Genomic DNA, 18,578 nt, shown 5'->3' on the forward strand with positions numbered 1-18,578 from the left:
TCTCACTGCTTCCTTCCCAGTTCAGTATGTGCTTATGGAAGGGGCTCGTGACTGCTTACCACCACCACTCCGGCCCCCAAGAGTGGGGAATAGCCTAAAGTCGTAAGGGCATTAGGCTGGATGCTCTGCTTATACAGACAGTGGACCCAGAAGGACTTGCTGGTGGCAGAGCCTGTCTATAGAGGCCAAGTTCTGGGCAAGAGGCAGTAGGTGTAGGACACATTTACGGAAGAGTTGGCTGATGGGGGTGGCATTTTGCAAATTACGATCTGAAGCCTCAAGCTGTCCCTTGATGCATTTTGCAAATTACGATCTGAAGCCTCAAGCTGTCCCTTGATACCACTCCTAGTGTGCCGTCTTACAAAGATACTGACGGTCCTGTTGATGTCTCAGGGCCAAAGAGCTGACTTACAGAAGAGGACACTTTCTGTGCCGTCCCAGGGCTCAGCCTCTCACCCATTTGGTCACCTCTTTGGTCCAAAGTCTTGGACCTCCTCCCTTGCCTTCCCTTTAAGACCCTTCCAGTCCTTTCTGGCTCTGTGATTCAGCATAGTCACACTCAGCCCTGGTCATCCTTGTCTCTTGTGGTCTCTCCACTGGCTCCAATCTGTCCTTGCCTCCATCTTCGTCGAGAAGCACTTAAGGTGCGACTTCTCCGGGGGGCTGGCCGAGGCCCCTGCTCATCCCACAGTTCAGTATCTAAGCCCAGAGGTATGAGGTGGCCTGGGAAAGCAAAAGTTGTTATGACCCAGTGGTGACTGAGGAATTTAGCTCTCAAAAAGATGTCTGGTTGCAAGTACCAGATCCTAATTAAACCAGCCTCCTTCCTAGCTGGCTGCCTCATCCTCCTGGCCACTTACCCTCCAGCTGACTTTCCAATGCTGTGCATGTGGAGAAATAAAATGCAAATCAAATATACTTTGTGGAAGTGGGCAGTGAAGTTGAATTACTCACTCCTGGGTGAACCTAAAGAGGAAGGATCTGGGGGGTGGGGCTGGGGAGCTAGAGCAGTTGACAGAGGAGAGAAAATCCACAAGGACACTGACACATTAGGCTCTTCAAAGGAAGGTGATTTGAATATCAAAGGCAGAGGAGAGGCCCTCAGGAAACTGATGAAACTCCTGAATATTTTCTGCAATATTTTCTTTATCTTCCTGTCCTTGAATGTAAAATGAAGGAAGACATACTATGCTATCTGATAATCTAATCAAAGAGCTAATGCCCAAAAATTGAACTCATTTTTCAGTCTAAGAATTAGTGTACAATCACACAATATCCATTGTATAAAATGGAAAATAAGGTTTTGTGATGTTTTAGTTTTGTGTGAAGATAAAGTTCCAACTGAACCCCTTTTCTCCTCAGTTTACTATGATATTATAGATGAGGTTGATGGTGTAGCGATGTGAGGCTGAGGGGGTAAGGAAGTGTAAGGAGGTGTAAGTGCAGGTGTAAGGAAGGAGTATTTTAAGCAGAGGCGAGAGCTAGCAGGATGTGCAATGGAACGTTTCCTGTTGTCTCAGGTGTTGGCTACAGCTTCAAAGCTGAAGTCAATGGATGATAAGGACCCCCATGTTCTAAAGAGAGATGCTAAAAAATCTCACAGGATTTGCCAAAGACAGGCTAGAGGTTCAGGAGAGAGAGTTCTTTGAAGGGAATTCATAAGAGGAGCAAGCTTTGCTTTTCCCTCCACTCCCTATGGGAAAGGGGATTCTTTACCCAAAGCAAGCAGAGAGTGGAGACAAGAGAACCTCAGGCTTGGGAGAAGGTTCTTGAGAGAAGGGGAGACAGACTGGTCTCGCACTTTGTAGACAGATGGAAGCTTGTTGAGTGGCAAAAACATTTCAGCCTGTGAGGTGCTATTACCAGAGGGAAGAATGCCAAGGGTCTCGGGAGACCTTGCTGCGTGCCTCTTGGAGTCTGGGGCCAGGAGGACTGGCATGTGGCTCTCAGGGAGCTGTGAGGGCAGGAGGCTAGCTGAGACTGGGCGATGGGGTATGGTGAGAGAGGGCAGCAGGGATGCGTGTCTGCCATTTGGAGGGCTCTGTGAGTCGATTCCCATTAGGCCAAGTGATAGCCAGAGAGCTGCACTGTGGGGCAAGGGGCCCAGCAGAGAAAGATTGAGATAGGCTGAACAGGGCACCACCTGCAGTGCACTGTGGGAAGTCTCCAAGGCAGAAGTAGGGAAGTGCATCTCAAAAGTCCTGTTAACATGCCTATAAAGGAGCTGGACTTAGAATGAAGGGGACTTCAGACACTCCAGGGAAAGCAACAAACTGCACATGTTATACATAATGGCCTGATTTCCTCTCAATTTTCCCCATCTGCTCAGCCCTAGAGCATCCAGAAGCAGGTTAGGGGTGAACAAGGCAAATCAGGAAGAAGGAAAGAACAGACACACTCCCTTCCCTACTGGAGGTTCTTAACCCTCACGTCAGACCTGAGCTGAGGTGTGGAAAAGGAACTAAACCGGATGTGAGGCTCAAGTGTGGGGTTAGAGTGGAGCTTTTAGTATTCCCAAATAGGACTCTGCTGATGCCTGAACAGGACTGAAGTCTTGGAATCTGCCTGGAGACCTCACCAAAGAGTAAAAAAGGTGACACAGCAGAGCTCATTTGAAGACAATGGTGGGAGAAAACAAAATCTTACCCAGCTCAACTTGGTCAATAAACGGATGGCTAGTGTTTGAAGAAGGCTAGTATTTCAATTTGCAACAGGAGTTTTTCCATTTTACCCATGCACTTACTCTTGGACTTTCAAGATGGCACTGCTGCCCTGGAAAGATGTGCAATTTAATGGGAAAACAAAAAAGGGAGCAAGTGATTATAATATGGTGTCATACTGGGAAAGTACAGGGCATCATGTGAACATAGGGGCAGGCCAACCCAATCTTAGGGGCCAGGGAAGCCTTCCCAGAGAAGTGATACCTTGGCTTGGCTCTATTTTTAGGGAGAAGTAAGAGCTAACCAGATAAAAAGGGTGATGAGAGGCAGGGGATAAACAGAATGGAGTATAGGGAGTGAGGGCTGGTTTTGAGGAGTGTTAATGAGTTCTCTTTTAGGCATGTTGATCCTGTAATTAGATATGGGCCAGGAACCCTGTCTGTGCGCCAAAGATGGTGATTTGGCATCATCACCCGCGTGCAGTATTTGGAGCCCTGTGGGTGGGTCAGGTCTCTCAGAACAAGTGTGTATAGAGAAGAAAGAGACTATAGATAAAAGTCAGATAAAGATGCATTTGAGAATGGCTGCTGACCTCATCTGGGACTCTGGGACAGGAACATTTAAAAAGAACCTAGGCAGGCAGAGGAATCTCCCAAGGAATAGATGTTTGAGGGCTTTAGTCCCTGAGGATAGGGACTAGCCCTAGCCCTCGTTGTGTTGGGTTTAACTAATGGAGCCACCAATTGTCTGGTCTATAGCAGGCAGATCTGACTTAGCCTGAATGGCCACCTGTCCTCATAAGCCCAGATGCAAGTCTACTCTCTGTTTTATAGAACACCAAGGCAAAGGCATGGCAAAAAATGGGTAAGGAAACAAAGAGAGGTTTGTTTTGGCATCTGGAGCATTGCTGGTCAAATTGTGCTTTTATAACATGTGCTTTTCCAGCAGCTGGTGGCCACATGCGGACTCACTCAACTGGATAGCTGGAAAATAAGAGCCCCAGAAAGGAGCCCCAGAAAGGAATCTAAGAGAGAGAAAGCACCAACTCCAGAACCTTTGGCTCAACATAGGGCCTTAACTGTGAACGGTTTGCCAAGTAGCCTCTTCCTAAGAGCTGAAGAACTATCAGTGCCCTTAGGGGCCAAAAAGGATCCCCTATGTTCAAGGAATGGATAGAGGAAGCAATATGGAATGGAACATTTGGGAAAATGGAAGAAACAACAGGAGAGTGTGTTCCCTTAAAAGCTGAAAGAATAGAGTTGAGAGAGTGGATTAATGGAAGAACAAAAAAGTGCCCCCTGGATGTGGGGAGTACTTGACAAAACCAATGCCTTCGAAGTGATGGATTCAGGAACCAGACTGCTCATGTATGCATGGGATGTAAGCAACCAGAGGTAATGAGTAGACAGTGCCCTTTATAGAAGGTTGACTATAAAGAAAAAAGCAATAATGTGAGAAACAAGAAGTACCTTTAGGAGTGTAATGGCACGAGAGAGGGTTTTTCTCTTTGGTAGGAGGTCTTAGAGCCTGTTTCAATGGTGATGGGGAAGAGGGAGGGAGGGAGAGGTTGAAGAGGTGAATGAATGGGGCACAGTGGGTGGAAGGAGAATTCAGGAAGCAGGGAGGCGTGGCTCTAGAAGAGAACAGATATTGCACAGGTAATTGGCTTGGGAGGGTAAGAACAGGAACAGATAAGGAAAGAGCAAAGAGCAAATGAGATAGGGGTGAATGCAGATAACTGGTAAGTGGAAGGGTGGAAAGGTTGAAGCTTGTTTGCTTTCCTGGTCAATAAAGATGGTGAATAACATATCAACAAAAGCATTGTATAGTTTTAAAACATTTGCATAAATATTTCAAGCAATCCTCACAACCAGCCAACCAGGTTTTTTTTGGTTGGTTCCAAATCTTGAGTACATAGCCTGGTTTTCTATTATTCCTGGCTACTTGAACTGCTGTTCTCTCCTGTAGCTCCACACAACTAGAACTCTCTCAAACTAATCTTTTCTCCATGGCCTAAGCCAATTCTTCTAAGTCTCATTTACAGCTGCTGCCATCACGGGAATTCAAACTACAATTGGTTCTTTTCTGCCTTATCTCTGAGCCTCAAGCATTCCTGCCACCCAGCAGCAACCAGCTCTAGTATGGCTGATCAGTGCCTGTCTCCTGGCCTGTTACAAAAAAAAAAAAAAAAAAAAGACTTTGACGGAATCCAGATCTACACTGGATGCATGGTGCTACCGCTTGGCTATAGCCAAGGAATATTCCTTGACCTAATGGAGGTTCAATTTGATTTGAGTTGAGGACACTGGCCAGTTATCTACTTATATTTCTTTCTTTCTTTCTTTCTTTCTTTCTTTCTTTCTTTCTTTCTTTCTTTCTTTCTTTCTTCCTTCCTTCCTTCCTTCCTTCCTTCCTTCCTTCCTTCCTTCCTTTCTTTCTTTCTTTCTTTCTTTCTTTCTTTCTTTCTTTCTTTCTTTCTTTCTTTCTTTCTTTCTCTTTCTTCAGATTTATTTATTTATTTGAAAGAGAGTGAGAGAGCAAGAACACAAGTGGAGGTGAGGGAGAGGGAGACTCCCCACTGAGCAAGGAGCCCGAAGAAAGACTCGATCCCAGGACCCTGAGTTTGCGACCTGGCTGAAATCAAGAGGCAACTGCAACGAACCGAGCCACCCAGGCACCTCTCACATTTCATTTAATCACTCAATACCCAAAAGAATTGGGGCAGTGACCATGCTCCATTGATCTCTCAGATTCCAGACTGCAGTTGGCCCCTCAGTCTTTTTGCTGGACCTTTCCATTCTCAGCACCATTAAAACACTCTGTTGGGATCTCTTGGTATCAGTTCATGATGTGAAAGAGGGGAGAAGGACAGGAAGAATGTTTCAAAAAGTGTGAAAGACAAGAAGATGTATTGGTTCAAAGAAGCAAACCTGTGACCCTCAAGTCCGGTGACGTCTTTTTGCTTTTGTTCCAGTTATTTCAACGGCTACCCTGCAAGAGAGGTTTTGAAAATGCTTCTAGCAATAATGGCATCATTTGAGTAGAAAGATTATTTCAAGAACAATATTTATTTGGGTAGACATATTTGTTTACTTATATTTGGTTTATACGTTCTAATGTGTTTGTTATTTAATGGTCACTCAAACGTCATTTAAAAGGTTCATTATTTTATGGTCAGTGTCTCAGTGTTTCAGGCAGTGCTGTGACTGTTAAAATAAAGGTCTTCTAGGTGAGATGAAAGGTATTTTTTTAAATGTGGATCCAGTACCCAACCCCATGCTAAGTATCTTTAAACTTTATAGTGTAAAAGAAGACAGACTTTTGACAGTGGGAATTAACCGTGTGGTTAAAGTCAGCTTCAAAGAGAGTTGACACAGGTTAGCCTTGACTTGTATATTGAAGAGGCAGATCTTTTTGCCCTCAAGTGAAGGAGAAACTGCTAATGCAACCAAGGCAGCTTCAGTAAGCAACATCACCTTGTTTTGAAGGCAGCTAGTAGTTTCCTAGGTGCTGTGCTTTCATGGAAGCCAAATACCCTCCCCACCCAGGCACTGAGCAAGCAATAAAATACAAGCTGGGATGTTATCCCTGCTCCAGAAAACAGTCCTAATTACTCAAGACAGTTCAAGAGATCGTCCAGCCTGTCCCCCATAATCTCCCATGTTTTCTTTCACTTTCCATCCATTTCAGCAGCCAACCTAGTGGAGTTTTTGTACTTGTTCTGGGCACCATGTTAAGAGCGTTGGACACAGAATTGAGCCTCCCCAGACTTCCCCCTTGGTCCACCCCAGGCAGGTAAATACATTCTCTCTGGCCTTCTTGTTCTTGGCTGTCAGGAACCACCCAAGGCCCAGCCTCTCCAGAGAGTAACCAGTCACTATAATAGGGTATAACTCCTGGGCCCGCCATGGGGCCATATAAAACAAGTGGGTTTGCAGCAGGAAGAGAACAAGACACATTTCTCCCAAAACCTTGAGATCCTAAGTTGCTCTTATTTTAAGAAGATGTCTCCCCAGAGAAGCCCTTTTGAGTGCCATCACGCTGTTGGAGATGTGCCTTTGTACCCTGACTTTTGTGGTAAAAATCTGTGTAGGCTTATTTTACATTTACTGAGCTCCCAGTAGACACGAGTCATTGCAAGCGTATCAGAGACTTCTTTGCCAATTCCCTATGTTCCCTGAAAACCCTCTCCAGGTCCAGGGAAGAATCAGTGCCTCCCAGGCCCCATCTGGATGGTGTCAACAGCTCTTGTCTCTTGTGAAACCCATATATGACCATGGGTTTGATGGTAGACTGTGTGTATGTGGGGGGAGGGGTCCCTTAATTTTGGAAGAAAAGAAAAACATGCAGGGCAAGAATACAGTTACATTGTTAGAGTGATAATTTGGCTTCTGGCTAACTCTTGGTCTCCTGAGAGGCAGAGAGGAGAAGGTTTGGTAAAAATTAGTTCAGTTTTCTTTTCTGCAAACACGACCGGAAAAAATGCAAACCAGCTGAGTAGGCACAGTTTTTGCCTGCCCCAAATGGAGGCATTTATGGTATTGAAGAAAGTTTATAAAGATGTTTCAACCTGGGTTTTCTGTGAAAGAATTAGGAAGAAAGGGAGTGGATAAGAGCTGGGTGGAACTAGACTTTCTTCATTTACACAGTCCACTGGAAACCAGGGCCCTTTATGGGAAGCAGGAAAGTTTCATTTGGAAGACCTTTCTGCTGTGCCTGAAAGCCCTTTGAATGTGCCCTGGCTTCAAACATGAAATTGAAATATCCCCAGCCCTGGCCTTGAGGTGGACATCAAGACTGCGCTGACATTTCAGAGAGGTTCCTGAATAGCAAGGCTCTCTTCTCCAAAATCAAAAACCTAATAATCCAAAGTATACAGCTGTGGTGGCTCAGGCAGCCCAACATTGACAACATAGAGTTAATGTTTTTATTATAGCTTCATTAGTCAAGGATCTTCATTAAGGTGTTATATTCCAAGGCTGTTTCCTCTACAGAACATAGACTGATGCACAAGCTTTCCTACTCATGATGTACAGTTCCAAATATGCTGAAAAGACTAAAGCCTATTAAATGGTTTGGACCCAGGTCAGTTATATTTATATCTAACACGTGTGATATTCTTATTTTTCTCCATCTAAGTCAATCCCATCCATGCATTGAGCACCCACAAAGAAGACAGTGTTTCAGGTTGGCCTACAGAAGCCTTAGATGTGGTCCCGGCCCCTAGGAAACCTCACTAATGAAGCATAATGGGGGCACCTGGGAGGCTCAGCCAGGTAAGCATCTGCCTTCAGCTCAGGTCATGATCTCGGGATCCTGGAACTGAGCCCACCTGGGCCCTGCTCAGAAGGGAGTCTGCTTCTCCCTCTCCCTCTGCCCCTCCCCATTCATTCTCTCTCCCTCTCAAATAAATAAAATCCTTTAAAAAAACTTTTAAAAAGGAGAATGTGTGAAGCATTAATGAACAAGTCAAGGCAGGATGTGATAAAGTGCCAAAGGAGGAAAAATAGACCTGAAGAAATTGAGAGAAAATGAAGAGTGTGTGAGACCAGGCTTCCTATTTTACAGGGATATTGAATCTGTCTTCAGAAGGAAGAATGTGAAAGTTACAGGATGAAGAATTCCAGCTCATCAACAGAAAGAACTGAGTTGGGAAAGACAAGCTAGTGGGATTGTTGGAGGCATGCAAAGAGATTGAATGTCATCTGTTGGGGGATATGACAAAAGGGTTTTCCACACTGTGTAAATTAAATGACATCTAAACTGTCTTGGACCTTTGAAATAGTTATGTGTGCAGTTACTGGAACATGAGCTCAATCTGGACCTCCCAGAGGAGTAGGGTGACTGGCCTCTAGGTGAGATCCTCCTGTGTGTTCCCCTACCACCACCCACTGCCTGGTTCCTGGGAGAGGAGAACATATGGCAAAGCAGTCTCTGTGGCAACAGAGGCCAGGGATACAGAACTAAGGATCCAACATGGATGCATTCATGATACACTTGAGATTTGTACAATCCACCAAATATAAATTTTGCCTTTTAAAAGACTAGATGATAGGATCCCTGGGTGGTGCAGCGGTTTGGCGCCTGCCTTTGGCACAGGGTGTGATCCTGGAGACCAGGGATCGAGTCCCGCGTCGGGGACCCTGCATGGAGTCTGCTTCTCCCTCTGCCTGTGTCTCTGCCTCTCTCTCTCTCTCTCTCTCTCTCTCTGTCTATCATGAATAAATAAATAAAATCTTAAAAAAATAAAATAAAAGACTAGATGATGATGTGCGTTGTGAAAAGTACTGATGTCTGTAGCCTACTTTAAAATAAATTTTGAAAAAAAAATAAAGTAAATTTTGAAAAAAATGGATCAATGGGTGGAAAAGAGATAATAGGCAATAAAACATATACAGAAAAATGCTGATTGTAGAATCTAGGTGGATGACTGTTCACTGTGCCATTTTCGACTTTTTTGTATGTTTGAACTTTTTTGTAATAAAATGTTCAGGAGAAAAACCGATGTCAAAGAGAGCAATGGTTTTCAACATTCACTGACATGGAATACAGACTATGATCGAGTTCTTGCTGCTGTCTCTCCCTATCTCGTTCACTCTCATAACCGCCTACAAAGTAATTATCATCATCCTCACTTGGTAGATGGACAACTGAGGATACTTGAGGCACAGAGAGCAGGAAATGTTTGACCAAAGTCACACAGTTGGAAAGTGTCAGGTACAGGGTTTGAACCACATCTGACTGGCTCCAGGACCCAGAGCTGCGACTGATGCACTACCCCTGGGCCCGGATGCAGATGGCTGACCCAGGCCTTGCTTTGGCTGGAAAGCAGCGGAGCCTTGGAGGAAAGCGGGAGGGTGCCCACATGCTGGCGCTTCCCTCCCCCGCAAATGGGTCACATGTGCTTTGGCTCTTTAGTTGTTCTTTAATGGTTAATAAACACCCAGACCTCTACTTGGGAGTTTTATTTTGGTTTTATCTTTTTTTCCCTTCATTTTAAACAAGAAGTTTATTTAAACAATAAGACATTTGACTCGAAGGGAGAACGATCTAGGATTCATTCCTTTTGGAGTAATTTATCCCTACCTAAAGATAAATTGTCTTACACATGTAGTGGCTACATGCAAAACTGATTTAAAATTGTCCTTGGTTTTACAATGATAAGTGGAAAACACTAGAATTCTATAATCAAATAAGGTCTGCAAGGATTTTTTTTTTTTTTATGTTGCTGTTTTGTTAAACAGAGCAAAATAACTTAGTGGAATATAAAGATGAGAGCGGAATGAGCATGCCACTAATGGAGAAAGAGACTATTTTCCCAGAACCAGTTATTTTACCAGTCTCATCTCCACTTGATGACGATCAAAACTTACCATGGCTATTTAGTTTTTTTAAAAATGCAGCATTCGGGACACCTGGGTGCCTTAGTGGTTAGGCATCTGTCTTTGGCTCAGGTCGTGATCCTGGGGCCCCAGGATCGAGTCCCACATCGAGCTCCCCACAGGGAGCCTGCTTCTCCCTCTGCCTGTGTCTCTGCCTCTCTGTGTCTCTTATGAATAAATAAATAAAATCTTTTTTAAAAATTAAAAGAAAAATGCAGCATGTATACCAGTTACTTGATGTACAACAAAGGAACAAGAAGGGGAAGGCAAAGGCAAAGAGATGATGCTGCAGGAGTCGGATGCGGTGGAACCAGATGGGTGTCCTGTGAGTGCCCCTTGGTCTGTAGGAACGGAGTTATGGAGTCCAGCAGCAGGTGGCTCCTTGGCGGGCACCGCTGAAGCACGCCAACTGCATCTTTGCCCTCCCTGTCCACCCAGCCGGGCGTGACTGCTGCACTGATTGGCTGCCCACCAAATCAGAAACTGAGCTGCCTCCAGACAAGCCCTGTTGTTCCCAGCAGGCTTCCATTAGCTACTAAGTGGTATAAAAATGGCTCTCTGTCTTAAGCTGCACCAAGAATCAGCCAGTCCCACCAGCTAGAAACCAAAGCCATCATTGTTTCTGGGTCCTGACTTCTTCCCTGGGCTCTTTCATCAGCCCTGGCCAGCTCTGGAGTCTCAGCTGCTGCTTCACAGGGGAGGCCTTGCAGGGAGTGAGTGTCATCTCACTTTGCCTCCCATTGTCCCTGAGGAGTTGGTTCAGTCACTGGCTGAACATATGTAATATGGCAACTCTCTCCAGATCCAGTCCTCGGGGTCATTGTCCGCTGCCTTGGATTTGTCTCATAGTTTGTAAAACGAAAAAAAGAAAGCATTGAAAATCAAATACTCTCACCCGTTTTTACTTCAAAGGCCCATTGAGGTGGGGACCTCCATAGCAGTATCGGGTTGGGAGTGGGATGTTATGTCACACCTGCGTGTGATTTCTCAGGAGGGTCTGGAGTCCCAGCAGAGCGGCCTGGGGGAGGCAGCCTGTGGGTGCTGGTCACCAAGATCACCCAGGCATGGTGGGTACTTGTGTTACCCAGCTCTGCGATGGCCTCAGGGCTGGCCAGAGGAGGCCATCGTTGTAGGCCTCAGATTCAGCTTGTTTGGGGTTCCTATTACTTTCCCTTCCCTCCACCTTTTAAAGGGAGAGGGAAGGCTGCTTTTCAAAACTAGAAAGGAACGAAAGCCCAACTGGATGGCTTCCCCACCAGCGTCCCAACAGCTCCCTGAGCCCACTCCCACGGGGGTAAACAGCAGGAGAAGGATGATTTTAGAAACCGGAGCCAGGGAGTAGAGAAAGAATTCCTCAAGTCTGGGCCTCTGGGTCTTCTTGGGCTTGGCCTGCATATAACCCAGAGTTCAGGCTGTCAAAGGGAGCATTTGTTTCTTTTTTGTTTTGTTTGTTTTTTAAATGTATTTTTTTTCCTAGTTTTATTAAGAAATCATTGAAATACATCACTGTGTAAGACATACAGCAGAAGGCTTGATTCACATATATTGTCGAGTGATTATCACAGTAAGTTCAGCTAATGTCCACGTGCTCACAGATATAATAAAAAGGGAAAGAAATTTCTCCTGTGATGGAAATGCTCAGGATTTACCCCATAAACAACTTTCCCATATAATCACTAGTAGTGTTAGCTATACTCACCATGTTATAATTTGCATCCCTAGTACTTACGTTATAATTGAAAGTTTGTACCTTTTGGCCACCTTCCTCCGATTCTCCCTCCCTGTACCCCTCCCCCATATTTGCTTGTTTTATTTTTTATTTTTTTAAATTCTTTTTTATCTTTTTTAAAGATTTTATTTTTTATTTATTCATGATAGACATAGAGAGAGAGAGGTAGAGACAGGCAGAGGGAGAAGCAGGCTCCATGCAGGGAGCCCGATGCGGGACTCCATCCCGGGACTCTAGGATCGTGCCCTGGGCCAAAGGCAGGCCCTAAACCACTGAGCCACCCAGGGATCCCCCATTTGCTTGTTTTAAATGTCCTGCAGGGACTCTGAGCCCAGGGGCTATAGCAGGGTCACTGCTCTAATTATGCTAGGGATGTGTCCAGGGTCGAGGCCCTACTAGACCACACAATTCCAGAACAAAGGGGGTGAGGGGTGTGCACCAGGAGCTGAACGCCAGCCTCCCTCATGCTCCGCTGGGAATATCAGCCAGCCTCTTCCCTCTGCTGTCCAAGCAATGCCTGGGGCTGAGCTGGGGGCTTCAAAGCAAAGTAACATGAGATCAGATGGCAAAGACTCTAGGAGCATGGGAAGGAATCCTAGAGATCACCACATCTAACCCTCTCTGTTTTTCTAAATTGTGGTAAAATATACATAAGTTGTCTTTTCAACCATTTATAAAAGTATTTTATTTGCTTATTTGACAGAAAGAGAGGGGGCACAGAAGTAGGCAGAGTGACAGGCGGAGGGAGAGGGAGAAGCAGACTCCTGGCTGAGCAGAGAGCCCGATGTGGGGCTTGATCCCGGGACCCTAGGATCATGACCTGAGCTGACGGCAGATGCTCAACTGACTGAGCCACCCTGACCCCCCCATTTCAACCATTTTAAATGTATAATTCAATCACCCTAAGTACGTTTACGATGTGCAGCCATCACTACTACCTACCCACTTCCAGTTGTTCATCATCCCAAACTGAAAGCCTGTGCCCACCAAACAACACAATCTTTTCTTTAATAATGAGGAAATTGGCCAGAGTTGGCTCAGTGTCATGCAGGTAGGACCAGGCTCTGTATCTTGGAATCAAGGGCTCTGTATATCAGCTTTATATCAGCTGATTTTTTAAAATGGGATGAGATTTACCAAGAACTCAATTGCTTGTTCCAATTTTAAACGGATGTTAGCAAACAAGAGTGTCCAGAAACAGCAGGCAGGACGGCGAGCGACCTAGGAACCGTGTCCCTTGTAGATGGAAGAACTTGATGACAGGGAACTCAGGACAGTTAATAGGCATTGTTTTCAAAGATTGTAAAGTATATTGTGAAGGAGAGATTCAGCTCCCCTGGATTCAAAGGCAGGCACTTGGCAGCAAGTTCATTTTAATTGGAAACAACAAAGAGCTTTTTAATAACCCAGCCAACTGCCGGAGGTGTGGAGCAGAGCCTGCGTGACCGGTGCGCTGAGCAAGCCTCCAGGCTAACTCGGAGATGCCTCCTGAGGAGCAGAGAGGTGAGGTCAGGCTCAGGACCTGCTTACCTAACCTCCCAGCGAGTTCACAGGCTCCTGGGCTGGAGTCCTGACACAAAAGGCTTTCGAAGCATTCGCAAAGGTGCTCACTGATGGTGATGCATCAGTTTACACTGATGATGCACGCAGAGCAGTGCTCGGGCGGCTGGCCTCTGTGACTCTTCTTCCACGGCAGGCCACACACAACTTGTCATGAAATTGTATCCAGTTATGCCCCACAGATTTTAAAAACTGAAGTAAAATGGGACACATCGGAGTGCAACACACAGGGTAAGGGTAAGTATTAGGTGTTTTTCAAGAAATATTTTTGGTTACAATTTGCGTGTATGTGTGCAAGGCCCATGTAAAAGTCACATTTTACTGTGGGTTAAATTTTTTTTTTTTTTTTTTTTTTTACTGAAAAGTTTAGAAGCAAATGCAAAACAGGGGAGAGAGAGATCTGGAGTTTTAAAAATGTGTCCTAAGTTGTTGGGTCGCATGGCAGCATAGAGAGAGGACAGTCCCCCACCAGTACTCAGCCCAGTACGCGGGGAAGCTCGTGTCCGTCGGGCCACCAAGGACACCGGCTCTGGCTGGGAGCTGCACCTCTGCACCGAGGAGGAGGCATGCGGGCATATCTGACTTCTCACTACTCTTCAGTTCCCCGGAGGGACTGTAGGGAAAGTGAATTCAGATCCCCCGAGAATAACCAAAAACAAACCCTGGAAATGGGACGGGGGACGCCGAGAGTATATGTAAGAGTGTCTCTCCCACTCTTCCCAAGGATACCCACTCCTTCGTCCCCGGAACCCGGGACGCTGGCCATCCTGGGACAGACTGGGCACGTGCTGCTGGTCAGCCTGCCCGGGGCCTGTAATTAGAGGGTTGCTGCTAGGAAGCCCCAGCGGGTTTTGAAGGAACAGGCAAGTCACAGGGTGCAATGTTTTGGAACACACCGTGCAAGAGGAAGTCTATAGTTAGACCAAGGGACAGTCACCTATATCATACACACACAATGTTTTCCATTAAGGGATGCTGCTGCCAGTTGTACGGTGAATCCTTTCTATAAGGCAGGATATGTGTAATGGATCTGGTTTTGTCCGTCCAATATCCCTTCCTGACTTGGCCATCAGCATCCACCGTCGTCCACTTCCCACAGATAATTGTTCCTGTCCTGCTACCCATCCCATGTGGTTCGAGTGGGTCAGCCAATCACAGTATCTTGCCCCCTCCCCGTGGCCTCAACAATTGGCCCATGAAGAAAGCAACTGGCCCAACCCAGCCCACCCTGGGTCTTTCCCTAGGACTTATTTTAGAGCAGTAGGCAAGAACTGAGTTTTCTCATGGGGTTGCTGACCTTGGAAGCTCCGGCCCGTGCTCCTCTAGCCATGGGGAAGAAAACCACCGGCAGAGTGAGGGAACAAAAAGTCTGACGACAGCCGTGCTACTCTGGCCCATTCACCTTTGTGCTCTATCAGTTCAGTGAATGGCAATATGGGCATGGGGGGTTGTGGTTGTGGTGGTTGAAGGGGTGGTTTGGTTTTTGCTTAAACTAGGATGAGTTGGTGTTTGAATTTCCACGTGAGAGAGTTGCAAGTTGCTTCAGCATGCAGATAATGGATTGGGCACAGGATTGGGAGTGAAGACCTACATTCAAAGCCTAGATCTGGTTCTCATTAACTGTGTTCAAGACACACAACTTGTCCAAACCTCAGTTTCTTCATCTGTACAACATACGAGGCATTTATGAGGATTAAATGAGCCAATTGTGTGGAAGTGCTTTGTATAAGGATAAAACGTTGTCTGAATGTTAACTACTAATCCAAGCACCTTTCTCCAAAGTGGTGCAGCGGTTTGGCGCCGCCTGCAGCCTGGGCTGTGATCCTGGAGACCTGGGTTCGAGTCCCACATCGGGCTTCCTGCATGGAGCCTGCTTCTCCCTCTGCCTGTGTCTCTGCCTCTCTCTCTCTCTGTGTCTGTGAATAAATAAATAAAATCTTAAGAGAGAAAGAAAGAAAGAAAAAGAAGAAAGAAAAAGAAAGAAAGAAAGAAAGAAAGAAAGAAAGAAAGAAAGAAGAAAGAAAGAAAGAAAGAAGAAGAAAGAAAGAAAGAAAACCAAAGGCAGGGTGGGGGGAGTCTCCTTGTGCACCCTCTCAGGGAACCCACTCTTCCCAAAGGACCACTATTCTGACCTCTCCCATCACAGACTCCAGCGCTGCTAACTAGCCACAGTGGGACTCCTGCAGACCAAGCTCCTAACTTCTCAGAACTGGAATTTTATCATCAGGTAATGACGAAGTCAATTAAAATGACTTGCCTTGGAGAGTTGTTGCAAAGTCTGTTAGAATAACAGAAGCTTTCTAATAAAGATCCTTAAAATGGAGAGCTAAGGAGCAGGTGCTGTCATTTCTCTGTCATGAAACCATCTGGGGCAGGTGCTGGAGCTGGTGGATGGCTTAGGCACCACCTAATAGCAGCTCATAGGTTTTAAAACCTTTACATTTTCCACCAACTCATCCAACAGGAGAGGAGAGGAGGAAAGAGCATGGAGGAGGCCGACTCCTTCCCCCGAAGGCTCCAGCTTGGGGTGGGGTGGGGGGCAGCACACTCATGTCACACTCCCTCTGAAAAGGTACAGACTCTGGGCCTCCCCTGCCTCCAGGCTGGGAAATGTCCTTCTGGGCCTTTTGGCCACGTTCCAGCCGCGACTCCTGCGGGCAGGAGGGGAAACCGGGACTTGGTGGAAAGCTGCTGAGCAAGGAGGGATGAGAGAGCACACATGAAGTGCTCCAGAACATTCCACTGGCAAAGGGGAGCGCTCAGGCATTAGCTGTTTTCGTGGTGTTCCCTCATGCTATCGGAATTAGAAAAGAAGCTAGGCCTCAAATTAGGCCACAAAATGACTCTTAGGGAATCTGTACTGATCTCACGACCCTGCTCCGCCAGCTTCCTTCGGCAGCTCCGGGCCTGTCCCTCCGCCCTTCTCTCTAAGGCCTGCCGGTCCTCGGCCCCACAGAGCTTCTCAACTACTCACTAGTGACAATCTTGAAAGATGAACCATGGGGAAAGCGCAGCCTTATCCTCTGGAATGCCCCATTTACTTATGGGATGAGCTCAGAATAGAAGACCATTAAAGGATGACAAATGGGGGTTGGACTTGCTACATTTCCCAGCCTGCTTTTGGCCACCGTACAAATGTATGCCGACCAGTGTGAGACCCTGGGAATTCTTTCTTTTTAACTCTGGCATTGACTCTCTCCTATTCTGCTGACAGACTCCTGGGGCAGAGGGTGTATGGTGGCCACTTGGGGGTAAAAGGATCGCGGAGACTGATGGGTGATCCGCCTTCCGGTGCCATCAATAATGCAGGCCCAGTCTCAGCAGCCCTGGAAATTCACAGTAAGAAACTAACGAAGTGTTTAATTATAAAGTCCTTAGCCATTTAGTCTTCCAAGAAGGCAAAGCTCCTAATAAATACTTTGGCAGAGGCCGTAAGCAGAGTGTGGGCTGCGCTGCGTAGCCGGTCAAGTGTGACTATGAAAGACCACCCACTGGACCGGCCAGAGGTTCCTCGGTGACCCAGCAGATGCGCTGCCAAGGCAACAAAACTCCCCACTGCCCTTTCCCCTGCCCTTTCCCCCACCCTCTGGACCTCCCAGATCCATGGAAGGAGCTGGGCCTCCACTTAGGACAGCCTACCTGCACTCAGCTCATGGGCAGACGTTACCTGGCTCCTCAAAAAATTGCTTGGAGCATCTGCGTGAGTAATTAATTTGCAGGTTCACATTTATTTATTTATTTATTTATTTATTTATTTATTTATTTATTTTTAAAGATTTTGTTTATTTATTCATGAGACACACAGAGAGAGGCAGAGACGCAGGCCGAGGGAGAAGCAAGCCCTGTAGGGAGCCCCATGTGGGACTCAATCCCAGGACCCCGGGATCCCTCCCTGGGCCGAAGGCAGGTGCCCAACCACTGAGCCACCCAGGTGCCCCTCATTGCCTCGCTTCTAATCAGGTTCAAATCCCAAGTCCAAGAAAGAGGCTATCTCTAGAGGCAGCCACAATGTTTTGGTCACCCCTGTGGGAAAGTAGTGTCACACTGAGCAGGTGATGGAGAGAATGCCATGTCACCTGAAAAACCAGAGCTGAGATGGAAATCCACAATGCACTTCCAAGAGAAGGACCAAAAAACAGAGGAAACCTATATTTGGAGCTTTCAGAGCCCCTCGGGGTGGTATCTATGGGAACTGGAGGAAACAAAGGTAACAGGCAGCCTTACTTCAGGCTATGGAGACGGTCTAGGGTGAGTCAGAGCTAATAAAAAGTGCTCTGTAATGTCCCTGCACAAACTGTTGAGACCAAGCCTTGGAGCATTTTCTCTTTGGCCTGGAGCCCCGGAGCGCATACGGCTGGTGATTAATTGCAGGACAGACCCTGGGAAATAGATCAGGAACAGAAAGTGGTTTATATCAGTGTGATCATTAAAATTTGATCAAAAGCTGGACGTGGCTGGTTACCTTTTGATGGCCTTTTCTGAGAGCCAGTTCTCAAAAGAAGTCCCAGCCTTTCCCACCAGGAACTCTCCTTTAACTCCCAAGTAATAATTTGAGGTAAGACTGCATCATGAGTCAAAAAGAAGTTGGGCCAAGCAATGAGTGGACTGGGGGCCTTTGTAGACGGTGATCTGAAAAGGAAAGCAACAGAAAGGGTTTCAGGCTTAAGACGATTGGGAAAAAGCAAAAGTCTTAGCAACAATGAGTATAATCAACGGATTTTTAAAGATTATTTATTTGAGGGCGAGAGCACGAGCCGGGGGAGGGACAGAGGGAGAGGGAGAAGCAGAAGCAGAATCCGTGCCAAGCGCACAGCCCATCGATGCAGGGCTCGATCCCGGGACCCTGCGCTCACGACCCAAGCAGGAGGCAGACGCTTAACTGACCACGCCACCAGGCGCCCGGAGTATCACCAACCTCTATCTCTGTTTGAGGAAGAAACAGTATACAAGCAATCTGAGATGTGCACGTCAAGTGGGGCTGATAGACCAGCAAGTCCGGAGTTTATATCATTTGGATTTATATCATCTTCCCGGGGTGGCCTGGGGGGCTCAGGCCGTGATCCGGGCTCCCTGCAGGGAGCCTGCTTCTGCCTCTGCCTGTGTCTCTGCTTCTCTCTGTGTGTCTCTCATGAATAAATAAATCAAATCTTTTTTAAAAATTACATTTTCTCATAGTGTCACAGACCTTTGTGGTTTAGATGTCACCTTAGATGCCCAGTTTCCGAAGCCTCCCATCCATCCACCCAG

General features: G+C 46.5%; 1 protein-coding gene across 3 annotated transcripts in view; it reads left to right on the forward strand.

The window, feature by feature from the left end:
- Window positions 1-7,915, forward strand: part of ARSB (arylsulfatase B) — a 187,445-nt gene extending 179,530 nt beyond the window's left edge. Inside the window, exon 7 of one of the 3 annotated variants that reach the window (XM_072793968.1) lies at window positions 7,800-7,915. In XM_072793968.1, coding sequence (XP_072650069.1) covers window positions 7,800-7,900 — 101 coding nt within the window. In that variant the 3' untranslated portion in view covers window positions 7,901-7,915. Of the gene's footprint in view, window positions 1-3,605; window positions 4,479-7,799 lie in introns of those variants that run through there. The other 2 variants (XM_072793981.1, XM_072793987.1) reach the window with 2 other exon arrangements.
- The last annotated feature ends 10,663 nt before the right edge of the window (window positions 7,916-18,578 follow it).

This window comes from Canis lupus, chromosome 2 (genome assembly GCF_048164855.1).
Source record: "Canis lupus baileyi chromosome 2, mCanLup2.hap1, whole genome shotgun sequence".
Taxonomy (NCBI): Eukaryota; Metazoa; Chordata; class Mammalia; order Carnivora; family Canidae; genus Canis; species Canis lupus.